At 49.7% G+C, this 13,412-nt stretch overlaps 1 protein-coding gene across 1 annotated transcript in view; it reads left to right on the forward strand.

The window, feature by feature from the left end:
• Nucleotides 1–5,675: 5,675 nt before the first annotated feature.
• Nucleotides 5,676–13,412, forward strand: part of nrp2a (neuropilin 2a) — a 54,277-nt gene continuing 46,540 nt past the window's right edge. The window contains 1 exon segment of the mRNA XM_034609509.1: nt 5,676–6,582. Coding sequence (XP_034465400.1) covers nt 6,507–6,582 — 76 coding nt within the window. The 5' untranslated portion in view covers nt 5,676–6,506.

Here is a 13,412-nt window from a genome sequence, read left to right on the forward strand (position 1 = left end):
TTTCAGTGTCTCTCCCTGTTTCTGTTAATGAGACTTTTTCTTCTTTTCTTCCCTCGCTTCCTCTCTCGCGGCAGACACGCGGCAAATCTCCGACTTCCTCCGACCACCTGCCTCACATCTCCGGCTTCGTCGCGTCGCCTTCAGTCGAGCAGCTAATTACGAGCATCTTTTTTGAATTCGGAGGAAAAAGTTCACAGATGCTTCCCCAATCCAACTTTATCTAAACACATTTTCTTTCAAGACAGGGAATCATCTTGTATCATGAATGTTCATATATGAAAAAAATGTATTCAACTTGGCATTTTCACAGCTGAAAGTCTGGACCTAGTTTCATGTCTTCCACCTCTTTTAGCAGGTTGGTCCAAACGTCCGAACTATCCCAAAATATGTTTTCACGCTACACTCCGAATCCATTTTCAGCTAAATTCTGGTCTGGAATGTGGTTTGATGAACATTTCACACCAGTTATTTTCGTTCGAGGTGTCAAAGCGTCCTTACAAGCACAGTAGAAGTAACGTGCACTATATTTAAATTGAAAATCTAAGTCTTCAGAGCCTGACTTCCTATAATAAAGACACTATTCTTCGTTTTCTGCCACATATTGTTGCAGAAAGGTGCAGAACTGTAGCTCCTCACGATACTTTCATCTCAAAACAAAAGAAAACTCTCTCTCTCTCTCTCTCTCCCTCATTAGCATGCATTTATCCTCCAGTGTTTTCTCTTCCCGGTTTGTCAAGCGCTGATCTTTCCTTCGGAGGCCGAGTGATAAAGGCCCCGCAGAGTAAACAAGGCGTGGAGAATGGCCTCTTGTCTTTTTATTATTGCCTCCTAATTCAGCGCTCATTCCTGCCGTGGCGGAGCGAGCGGGGGGCCTGCGGACCCTGCGAGTGGTGGTGGTGTTGGGGGCTCAGACTTCCGGGGGGGGAGAATGCACAAAAGGCAAATATATTAAAATGTACGTGCGGAAACATAGAGCGGATCCTGTTTTGCTCAACATTTGTTTTTTGCAGCAGAGAAAAAAAGCCCAAAGATGAGCTGCAGCATCTGCGGTGAAGTTTTTTTATGTCGACTGTCTTTCCGCTGTTATTTGAAAACCGCTCAACACGTCAGGTGCTGAAAGCTGTCTGGAAAATATGTGTTGTAACCCTCCCCTCCTCCTCCTCCTCCTCCTCTCTCTCTCTGTCTCTCTCTCTGGGCTTCAGACTAAAAAGAGGGGTGGGCGAGGGGTTTTGGAGGGAGCAGGGTGGCGAAGGTCACTTTGATGTGACTATAAAGACGCACAGCAGGCCAGTGGAACGACATGAAAGGGACGGAGCAGAAGCAAAATAGATCCTGGTGGAGGAGCGGAGGAAGACGCGCTCTCCCCTTTTCTCTGCCGCAACGTACAGACGATAATGATGCTGCATCATAAACAAGGGGCGGCCTGGGAATAGAGCAGGCGTCTTGCAATTAAAGTGGGCAAACAACATTTCTGAAGCAAGCTGACAACAGCTATGGGGGCAGAGGCACAGAAAGCAGCAGCGTGGCCATCTTCCACGTATCAAAATCACAAAAACAGCACGTTATTAAACAGGTTAATGAATCGCCATTCATCAAAACAATGCAGCTGGCACATGCTGATCACCCATGACTTATTTACTGAATCAGTCGTGGATTCGCGCTCCGAGCTGCTTTGGATATGCTACGATTGAGCACGATTAGTCTGGGTAGCTGTCACATGCGCTACACTAAGTGTGTAGATCTAATATATCAATTATCTTAATGTATGCATGATCTAACAGGGAGTGGGTCTATATTTACAGCATGTTCCTAAAACACTGCCCCCGAGCATGGGTTTCTCACCACCTCAGCTTGATGCAGTTGCCTGCCCCCCTTAGGCTGAGCTGCGTACTGCACAGGAATCATGAGTAACTGCAGCCAGTGGGTGACAAACTGATCTAAGCAACCGCAAAACGTCAGATTAGGTATGTTGGGCCGATTGGATGAAAACCTGCGCGGCGAGATCGAGAGAAATCTGCTGTTTCCGAGGGTGTTTCCTCAAATCAGAGCCTCGTGCGTTTCTGCACCGCTCCACTTTGAGGTTTCCTCTCCGTCTGCTTCTGAAAGTGTTTTGATGATTGAGCCGTTTTTTAGTACCCAAGGTAGCACATGCAGAAGCTGCACATACACACAGAGGGAGGAGGAGGAGGAGAGGGAGGAGGAGGAGGGTTTAGACAGCAGACAGACACCAGATGTTTCCATACAATCCAGACAGAGCAGCAGAGCCAAGATTAGTGCATGCAGTACAGTAGGTTGTGTACAGTGTGTGTGTGTGTGTGTGTGTAGTTATTACCCCGGCCAGGGCATGCCCATATCCTGGGTGGCCCATCAGGAATCCGACGGTGGCAAGTCAGTCTAGAAATAGCAGGATGGAAGATGGAGGAGGTTTGTGATTTTGTGCCTCCTGGTTAAAGAAGTGGTGGGGGGGGATCTTTCTCAACAGAGGGAATATCAGAGCTGGTGTGTGTGTGTGTGTGTGTGTGCACAGATATGCTTATAAGATAAAGATCAGATGAAACTTTAATGATCCCAAGGGGAAATTGGGTCACTGCAGCAGTAAAGAAAAGTGTGTGGATAAAAAAAAGGAAACATTTATAAGATTAGAGGTGCAGCAGCTTCCTCTTTCTTTTAACGCCCAGCGTCTATAGGCCTCTCAACCTGTGTGTATATAACAGTAACACTTCATTATGTGGTTGCCGCCCCTGAAAGTGCTCGCAAAGCTCCGGGAGCGCGAGCTGCAGCGCCTGCCTCGTTGAACCGACCACTTTTGATGTTCTCCCAGTACCCTCACCGTCACCCCACCTCCACACACACACTCGAGATGCTGATAGGGTCAAGTCGAGGCTATCTCTAGCTTATCTCCCCCCCCCCCCCCCCCCCCCCCCCCCCATCCTCAGATCTAAAGCCGTGTCTGTCCGCGATGAGGAGAAGAAAGCTGAAGGCGTCGACTTGGGATCACTCGGCGAATACCAGGGCGTTCGAGCCATTCCCTCCTTTGGACCCGTGGCCGGCTGACTGGCGAAACACACTGATGGGTGGTGGGGGGGGGGGGGACGCCGAGAGAGCTGAAAAGAGGTAGAAGAGGTGTGTGTGTGTTTGTGTGTGACAGACGAGGGAGAGAGAGAAAGAAAGAGAGGGAGAGTTATCAGTCATGCTGTCAGTCTCTGGAGCCGGTAGTGATAAGAGAGGCAGTATGGTTCTATCTCTCTCTGTCTCTGCCTCACACACACACACACACACACACACACACATAATGGGGGGGAGAGAGACCCTTTTGTGTTCCCCTCCACCACCCATGAGTGAACACAGTGCAGGTGCGCTGAGGTGAGGAGCTGGACCGCATGGCAGCCATTTGTCGACTGTATTCCGCGGCCGAGAGATGACAGAGGGACTACGGATGCCGAGACCTGGGGAAAAACACATTAGAGGAAAAAAGTGGGCTTCACGTATTGCAGCTGCAGGTTCGATTTCACTGCTGTGACACCTAAACGGCCTCTGACACTGAGACATGCATGAGTCCTGTGGCTTTTTAAGACGGGGGGCTCATAACACCTCACATTCTGGCAGGGATAGGGGTTCCATTTTAGTTGGTTGCACCATATCTCATTCTTTATTTCATAACTCTGTCCCTTTTGCCGCCGTCTACTGCAGCTTCTTTGATGGTAACTTTGGTATAATGCCGATACATACACAGCCAATGACTGAGGGCTGCACTACACATATCCCCAGACACATTCCCTCTGTATCTATCTCTCTCTCTGCTTCTCCTGTGGAACTGCTGCCCTCCATTAGCCATGTGCTGACCCAATATTTTGGGGGTTGAAAGCTGACGGGGTGGTGGGGGGGGCAGAGATGTTGACAAATGGGAGAGAGGAGTATCAAATGACCCCTGGGGACTGGGAGGGGGCAACGGAACAGAAAGTGACCCAGTGTTCCTTGAAGGTTTTATCCAGCCTGTGCTCTCCCTTTATCTCCCTGCATCTCCCTTTATCTCGCCGAAAAGGTCAATAAGGGGGTTAAGCAAAGTTCACCCGGCGCCCATTAGTCAATGCTTTCTCATCAATATACACTAACACATGAGTAGCGCAGGAAATAAACACATCTAATACGCACAAACAGCTCCGTGAAATAACAAACTGGTTTATGCCAGTGCGGAGCCCCCACCCAGAGGCTCAGATTAGCCAATCGCGGTGACGTGTGACAGCCGCCGCACCCTCGGGCGAGAGGTGGGCTTGAAGATGACTGACGGGGCTGCGAGGATGCTGCAAGTCGATGGCATCTAGTCAACCTGGGGGGTGCAACGTGGCGGAGGGTGACAGTTGACTGGGGTGACAGACACACAGTCACAGACCTGTCATACAACCTTCTGTCAAGGGCGCGGGGGGGGCCTTTTGTTGACTTTGTTTACGACTCGCGACTGTGAGGAGCGGACGCCAACATAACAATAATGTTTTTCTGCATTTCCTCGTCGTCATCTTGTGCTTTTTCTTCCCATATTTAAATCTATGGGGAAAAAGTGGGCAGCTTCACCCACAAAGGGGTTAAAGTCCCTGGCAGAAGGTGCACAGTATGTTGCATTGCTTCGAAAAAGTGTCCCATGTGTCCTGACCTTTAGGAATGCACCTAGCTGTTCCAAATAAAGATGCCAGCGAGGCTACATACTGTACCTCATTATACAGCCGGGGCCTCAGCCGGTCCGCTACATTGCACGGTAATACAAGCCATAGGCAGGGCACATGGGCTGGACGCTGCAGAGGCCTTTCTCAGCAGATTATTTTGGGCTCACTACTGTGTCATTACTCGACCTCCCCGCTCTGTATTTAGGCCTGTTGATTGTAGGGCTGAGCCTGGGCAGGGCCGAGGTGGGCTCTCCCCCCGTTGAGTTGAGGGCTTTGACATTGGCCCCCGGTCGTTTTGATGTGTCTTTTGTGGCGAAAGCCGGCCGCGTGCCATTTGCCAACACCACCACCAACACAACCCCCCCCCCCCCCCTCGGTCACACACTCCTCTCCCTCCCTCCCTCTCACTCACTCTTTCTGGGATTCACCGTCTCCTCTCTGTTCCTCTGAAAACAGCCCGAGGAGAAGTTGTGCCGACTGGTTTACAATTACAATATGTCTTATCTCGGCCTTATCTGTGGAAGAGTTCATATCTGTGGCATCTGTGTGTGTGTGTGTGTGTGAATGTGTTTGTACGGGGGCTTGTCATCCTTATGGGGACGAAAAGCTGGTCCCCATAACGTAAAATCATTACATTTTAAGGTGAAGACATGTTTTGAGGTTAGGTTAAGGTTAGGTTTATGATAAGATTAGGTTTAGGGTATGGTTAGATTAAGGTTAAGGTTAGGTTAAGGGTTAGGCAAGTAGTAACTGGTTAAGTCCCAAGGAAATCATGTAATGTCCTCTGAAGACTTGCAAACACGACTCTCTCTCTCTCTCTCTCTCTCTCTCTCTCTCTCTCTCTCTCTCTCTCTCTCTCTCTCTCTCTGTGCGTGTGTTTGTGTGTGTGTGCATGTGTCACAGAGAGAGTGAGACCACTGCGCGTGCCCGTGCACCCTCTCTCTCTCTCTCTCTCTCTCCCTCCCTATAATCAGCCATCGACTGGAGGGGGGCGGAGCCGAGGCGCCGCGACTGTAACGCGATAGCTGCTCGGCTCAAAAAGCGGAGATCACTCACACACACGCTCCACACACACCTCACCGTCTCGGGCGAGGAGCACACGCCGGCGTTCGGAGAGGAGCTGAGGCTGCACGGAGCCTCCACCACCACCACAGAAGGAGAAAACGCAGGAGAGAGCAGGACATGATCTCTGGGTGTTTTGGGGAACGCAAGAGCGCAACGCAAGACTTTGGCACCGCGTTAAAACGCAGCTGCGGAATCCGGCTTCCCAGGTTGTGAGATCTGTTACTTTACGACTCCAGCCTGCTGCTGCTAGTAAAACCTCCAAGTGGAGACGCGAGCTCCGTGTGCGCAAAATACGCGGGGACGCAGAGGCAGTGGATACGCGGAGTGGGAGCCGCTCGTTTGGACCTTGACGCACAGTGGAGCCGCTGTCTCCCCGGAGCGCAGAGATCCACCCGGAGCCTCCCAGCTGTGGAACACGCAGTTCTGATGCAGGAGTTTGTTTGCACACTGTTTGCTGGATGAAGGTTTTGGTTCCATCCCTCCTCTGAATGGACAGATTCACCAAGCAAAGCCGCTGCGCAACTGAACATCTGAATTCCGCCAGTGACATGTAGTTGTCACTTAGTTTTCTCCTCCTATGGTTTAATAATCTCCGTGGGATTATTACTCAAGATCTTTAATGTTCCCTGTTACCAGCTTCTTCTCTTTTTGGTCCTGAAGGGGTGTGGATCTCATTTCCCCTTTTCCCTTTTTTTTATTTCTCATTTTTGGAGAATTTCTATCAACACGAGGTGGAAACATTAGAAACTTCAAGCTCCCCGCGAGTTTTCTGAATCATCCAAGATGGATTTTGTGCCATCGCTGATTGGATTTTTAATGGCAATGTGTCATCTGGCGTTTAGAGTCAGAGGAGAAGAGGGTGAGTTTGAGTCACTTCTTTGATTTGTTTTGCTTGCATCTGTTTCAACCAATTCAAATTTATATATCACGCAAGCATGACTTTACATTTAGTTTAATCTTCTGGGATTATACCTCACCAGTTTGAACAATTCTAAAAAATATTTCCCAATAGTTCCTTGTCATATGTTTCAGATTATTGCAACACATGACAAAGCCATTGTGTGATAACCAGATCCATGCGCCTCTTGCTCTCTCGGATGTTTTTCTCTTAAATTTGGTAAATATGAGGTGGAAGCCGAAGGTTACGCACATGCACAGTATGTTTAAACATGAGCCTGATGTGGAAAACCGTGGGAACCATGATGGCGTTTTAATATTCAAATCCATAATTAATTCATCCTTGTGCCAAGCTGTTTTTTTACGCATATAAAACTAAAGAACTTGGATGCTGTCATCAAATATGCAGCAGATCGGAAACAGTTATCTGTCCCAGCTAGACTGGGTCCAGGATGGAGCTTTGTAGCCGCAGCTCACTGGGCTGTGAATGATTATATGCATGAAGCTTTTTGAAAATCCAAACACATTGTTTACCCCGAGTTGTTTTCCCCCCGCTTTGATTTAATAATTCACCAAGGGAAATAAACAAACCCGAGCTGATTAAAATGCAGCTTCACACCCGAGTGGAGGCAGGTTTATTTACACGTATAAGCACCGGCTTTAACCCGCTATTTTACAAATGCTGGTGTCCAAAGACGCCGTGCGTAAAAGCCACGCTGTCGCCGTAGGATCTGCCTTTTAGGACTGTAATCACCACCATTATAATCATTATCTCCAGCAGCCACCGAAAGGACTCTCCCTCCTTCATTATCCCCTCGTGTCCCTGTGCTGGGTGAAGGCTGGGCTGCTGGTGGCCGTGCGCCGGCGGCCCCCAGGCGGCGGCGGCGGCGCACCGTCACCTCGGCGAGCTCTCAGCAATCAAATAACAATAAGCAGGGAGGTTGCGGAACAGCAACGGCAGGGACCCGGAGCCTTGCTTTAAGGCACTCAAGCAGGGCTAGTTCTTGCTGTACTGTCGGAAGAACCAGTCAACAAATGAGGGCAAAGCTCAAGTAGAAAAAACGGCACCAGTTTTATTGAGAAGCGTAATTAAATGTGGATTTTACACCAGGGAGCACACACCGCTCACTCTGCGTACAAATAATTAAAATAATAATAACGTGTTGCTTAATTATTCCACAAGAAACGTGCATGGTGGAGATATGGTTTTGATGATGGGAATATGCGGTGGGCTCTCCGTGCAGAGAAGTGACGCCACCAGTAGGATGACACATGGCCTTTCGCTCACTCACCCTTGCAGGCACCTGGTCCTGATGCTTTTACTGCGCTTTGACTGCGGGTGTCACAGGTTTATAGTTTACGGGACTCTGCGCTTTCCTGGCGCCAGGTGGGACTTGTGCGTAAAAGGAAATGTGCTTAGTAGAATTTACTTTTCTTTTCTTGTGTGTGCGTGTGTGTGTGGTTGTTTACAAGAATTTGTATATCCCTCTTTTAATGGACTGAGTTTTCCAAATATGCTGTTTGTGTAATGTGGCTGAGTGCTGTTGTTCCTAAAGGAAACCGAGTTCTGTTCAGTTCAAATCTTTCTTGCTCTTGTTTAGGATACTTGTTTTGGACAGGGCAGTCATCCCCCCCCCCCCCCCCCCCCCCCCTCCCTCTCTCTCTCTCTCTCTCTCTCTCTGTGTGTGTGTGTGTGTGTGTGTGTGTGTGTGTGTGTGTGTGTGTGTGTTTTACTGGCTTCATGTGCCTGTGTACCCGTTGATCAGAGACAGATGTGGGCCTCTTGGCAGCCATCAGGCAAGCAAGGAGCTAGATCCCCCTTCTCTCTCTCTCTCTCTCTCTCTCTCTCTCTCCCTCTCTCTCCCTCTCCTGCCAAGACACTGCACCATGTTCCTGCTTCCATGCTCCCCTCAAGAGCCACATTACTCACAGATGCCAGAGAAAAGAGCGACTGAGAGAGAACAGAACGGAGACAACAGCGAGGTTCACAAGAGTCAGGGTAGAGGCTGGGTGCAGCGGAGAGGGAGAGAGATGTGAGGGGACAGGGAGATAATGACTGCAGAGGAGAATGGAAGGCAGATGCAATCGTACCCAAGGCACAGGAGAGTGAGGGGAGAAGTGAGCGTGGCATCCACCAGGCCGTGACGCCGAGAAACATGAAGTGAACAAGGCAGATGAAGCCTCGGAGAAGCTGGTGGGGAGGCAGGGGGGGGGGGTTGTGTGTGGACCGTGCATCAAACAGAAGTGTGAGAGGAAAGGGCAACATCAAAGCGTGCAGGGGTCGCAGAGTTAAATGGCACTGGTCGGTGAGGGAACAGGGTTTATGAAGTGACACTATCGTCTGGGGTGACACAGCTAAAGTGGGGGTAAAGAGGATGGGAATAAAAGAGGTGCATGTACCATCAGAGAAAAACCTAGTCACAAAGGGATGCGCTCATGAAAGTTAAGCACATTGGAGTCACATTAAAGCTTTTTCCCTTCCAAAGAGTTTCTGCTTTTGATGACAGACTCCATCTGGGCTTTTTTAGCAACTTGATACATTTCCAGTAGCCGAAGGTTTTTCCCCCTGCAAAGCGAAAATGTTTTGCAGCGAACGGATGCACGCCCGAGGCATCTCAGCCAGAGTCCTCCGCAAGCACGGAAATCTGCCACGGTCTCGAGGTAAACGATCCGTGAAAGATGTTCGGCTGCTCGGACATTCCAGTCGTGGCCCCGCTGTTCTCTGCGGGTGGCACCTTTCACTCGGAATCCAAATGGTCCCTGTCTCTGCTGCATCTGAAGCAGATAGACGTGCACTTTGCGCTGTAATCACAGTAGATTGACTCGGTGACATGTACATTAATTACTCGCTACCACAAGCATTAATATTCAGGCCATTAAGCGGCTCATTTGCATGTTTATTGAGTGGGTGGCTCTGCATCCTTTCCACCTCTGGTATCTTCTTCTTGCAGAGTTGGATTTCTGTTCATTTAATCATTTGTTTTCCAGATGTTGGCGTCTGAGTGAACAGACTTTTTCCTTCGCTATTTGTTTTTTCTCTCCTCTCATGCCGTTGCCCTTTCTTCCCTCATCTCTTCCGCCGCCCGCCTTTTTTCGATTCTTTGCATTTCTCTGCGTTTTAATCTGCCCCAGCCTCAGAGGTATCAGCTGCGAAAACAAGGTCACCTATTAGCATTCATAGCCAAAGACAGACCGAGCAGCCGGTTCAATACCAGGCAGGTATGAGAGGCACGGGCTCACGTTGAAAAGCCCTGGAACAGCCCGTCGCTCTTGGGGGTGAAATTAAAAACAAGGCCCCCATAAATAAAATAGAGCTGGGTCTTTCACTCCGTCGCATTAGCCACACACAGGGGGTCTTAATGGGCGCTCGGGGACGGGCTTAGTAGGGAGCCGGGGAGAGGGCCGCCATTGTCAAGGGGCATAGCATTTGAAATTTACTGTCGCTCACAGAAAGGGGTTAAAGAGGAGAGGGAACAAGAAGAAACAGTTAAAGGGTGTTAAGTCGAGAGGAAAGAAAGAACCGCAGTCGGTACAGTCTCTAATATCGGGGCGGGGGGGGTGGGGGGGTGGAGAGAGGGGCAACAAATCACCCCAGACTCCTGCAGAAAGGCTCATTTCTTCACAGCTCGCCCTTCCGCTCTAAATCTTTGGGGAGAAGTTGCTCGGGCCCGTACGGAGACAAAAGGGTGCACGCGGGGAGCAGGAGTTGCGATACCGTAGTCAGGTACTGTTTCAGGATTAGTCCCGCGCTATTTACACCCCCCCACCCCCTGCAGGCACCAGCAACCATCTGTTTACTCGATTGATCCATTGAGGCATTGATCACGGTGGCCGGCATTGTCCACTTAGCTGATTAGCATGGGGCACTTATCCTGTTAGGGAGGGAGGAGAAGAAAAGAGGATTTCTTTTAGGATGTTATCGGGCTTTTGTGAGTTCCTAAATGAGAAAAAGTCACATTTAAGTGGTTGCTGACTGAGTGTGTTGCATTTCTCGGCTGATTGTTGGTGTCTTTGATAAATGGCTGCAGAATATATAGCATCTACAGCATCCGGACATCAAAAGGACGTCTTGTTGCTCATAATGTAAAATGTATATATGTGCATTTATTTCCTCATCCTCGTTGACCTCTGGGCCGCGTGCAAAATTAGATGTTTCTGTTTGGAAACACTGAAACTTTCATGAGGTGTAGTTTCCATTTGTCCCCCCCCCCCCCCCTTGACTTTTACAGTTTCATTTACTCATTGAACTATATCTGAATTTTATTTATTTTTCTCACCATCCAGCTGCCGCGCTGTAGATAAGGGAAGAAAGGAGGTGATAAAAAATGTTGCTTTCATATTCCACTGCGTTGTGGACTCTCTTTGCCTGTTTTCTTCACCTCTCAGGCTGCAAAAGAATGTTCTTCAAATACTCTCTAAACTTTTCTAAAAGCACTGAATCTACTTTTTTTTTTTAAATAGATTGCATCATTCAGATATAAGGCACTGAAGCACCTTATCAGATCCACATGCAGTTTTAATAAAGAATAGTGTAGTAATACTAAGTATGGAACAAAACAAAAGCTTTAAACCAGTGTGTTAATTATAAGCAAGGTCGTTTCTGCCTCAGCACCGGGCCGGGGAGGTGGGTGGGGGGCAACGAAGGTGAATCTCTCCCTCCTCGCCACTCGTCCCCTCTCCCCGGGTCCAGTCTACTGTGGAATGGGTCGAGATTAAAAGCAGGAGGCGCGGAGACAAACCCCCCTCGCCTCTTGACTGAATGGATGAGTGCTGCCCACTCTCCCCTCTCATTCCCTCACTCGGGCGATAGGCACTTTTTAATTAAGGTGGGGCGGCGGGGGGTCGCGGGGTGGAGGGGAGGGGAGGGGCCGGAGAGACACTAGGAATGATGGAGGGATTTATCAGCGCCTCTCCTCTCCTCGCAGCTTATCCCAGAGCGTGACGCCATACTTCAGCCCCCCCCCCCCCACCCCTTGATAAGGCGACTAATAGAAATGAGAGCAGGGGCACACACACACACACACACACACACACACACACACACACACACACACACACACACACACACACATGCTACAGAACGTGCAGACATATGCACATTCTCCCTCAGATAATGGAGATAAAGCCAATCACAGCCGGCACAAAGACGTCTCCGGGCCTGGCTTGATCTGGAGCGACTACGGGAGATGTGCACAACGCCGAGCAGGGAGCGATTTGCCGTCTTTATTTTAAACATTGGTTACAGTGGCACTTAAAAAAAACAAAATGGCATGGCACCACGTAGAGGCATGCACGCGTTTATGGTGTTTCCTCCACATGATCCTAAATGAAAAACACACTTCTGGAAATGCACTCACAGTGAACAAACACACACTCACACACACATACAGTAGTGACATTGTTTTCATGTGATAGGGGTTTGGTGCCTGCATGGTAGGAACATATGTGTGTGTATGTGTGTGTGGTGTGTAGACAGATGGCTCCTCTAGCAGAAGAGACAGTGTAATTCATGGAGCTCACTGGCAGCTCCTGAGTGCTTCCCTGTGTTACTCATACCAAACACCAGGCTTTCTGTCCTCGCCCCAAAATGCTGCTTGACACTGAAACACACACACACAACAGACACACACAAGCTCCTGCACACATTGCTATATGCATATTTTGTACTAATTAGTGTGGATATCCAAGCAATTAGGAAAAAATACACACATCCGTCACCGTAATCAAAAATCTCTCAGCGCTTCATTTAGTGCAGATATATTGCTGCTGCATCACTATCATTCTTTTCTTGTTCTCTATGGCAGCACAACACCACACACACACACACACACACACACACACACACACACACGCTGCCAGTGCAGTGACTGACAGAGGTTTCCCTGTGGGGTCAGTGTCTACAGGGAGCCGCTGGATAGCAGGCATGTCTTAATGAGGCTCGTCAGGCTCTCTGCACATCACCCACACACACACACACATCATATAGTCCCTCCTCTTCGTCCACCTCTCCTCTCGCTCACTGCATCTTTCTCTCACCCTCTGTGTTTCTCCCTCCTTATCACCTTTTTCCCTCCTTCCTCCCCCTGCCTGTCACTCGTTCCTCCCCTCTTCCTCGCACCCGCCCGCTGTGCATCGAACCTCCACCCACCGCCCTCGCCCGCTCCCCATCCGATCAATCTTCCCCCCTTCCTTCCCAATCCGTCTTCCATCCATCGCCTCGCCCGTTCAATCCGCTCTTTCCTCATCCCTCTTCGCTCTCATCCTCTCTCTCGTCTCTCTCTCTCTCCTTCGCCTTCTCCCATTTCCCTCCTCCTCCTCCTCCTCCTCATCCTCCTTGGAGGCCACTGAATGGGCAGCTCGGGGGAAAAAAGTGTCGAGGCTGCAGGATTCTCCCCAAACGGCTTAATCTGCCGAGGCTCTGCGTGCTGATAGCCTCCTGTACACCATTCCCTCCATAGGCTCCTGAACAATGACTGTCTGCACAGGCACAGCAGATAAAGAGATGTCTCTGTGTGTGTGTGTGTGTCTGTGTGTGTGTGTGTGTGTGTGTGTGTGTCTGTGTGTCTGTCTGTCTGTCTCCTTCATTCTCCGCCGTCCATGCTATCTTTTTTAAATGTTGCAGGTAGCTTTTTTTCACCTCCTGTGATTGACAGGCCCTCCGTGTGTGAGAGCGTGCGCGTGGGCGGCCCGTTGAACATGGAGTCAGCGGCCGTGTGCACGCGCGCACCTGAACTCGTGTGCACGTTTGTGTAACAGCTCGCACGAGTAATTGCTCACTGCACGTGGGCGGCC

This window comes from Hippoglossus hippoglossus, chromosome 2 (genome assembly GCF_009819705.1).
Source record: "Hippoglossus hippoglossus isolate fHipHip1 chromosome 2, fHipHip1.pri, whole genome shotgun sequence".
Taxonomy (NCBI): Eukaryota; Metazoa; Chordata; class Actinopteri; order Pleuronectiformes; family Pleuronectidae; genus Hippoglossus; species Hippoglossus hippoglossus.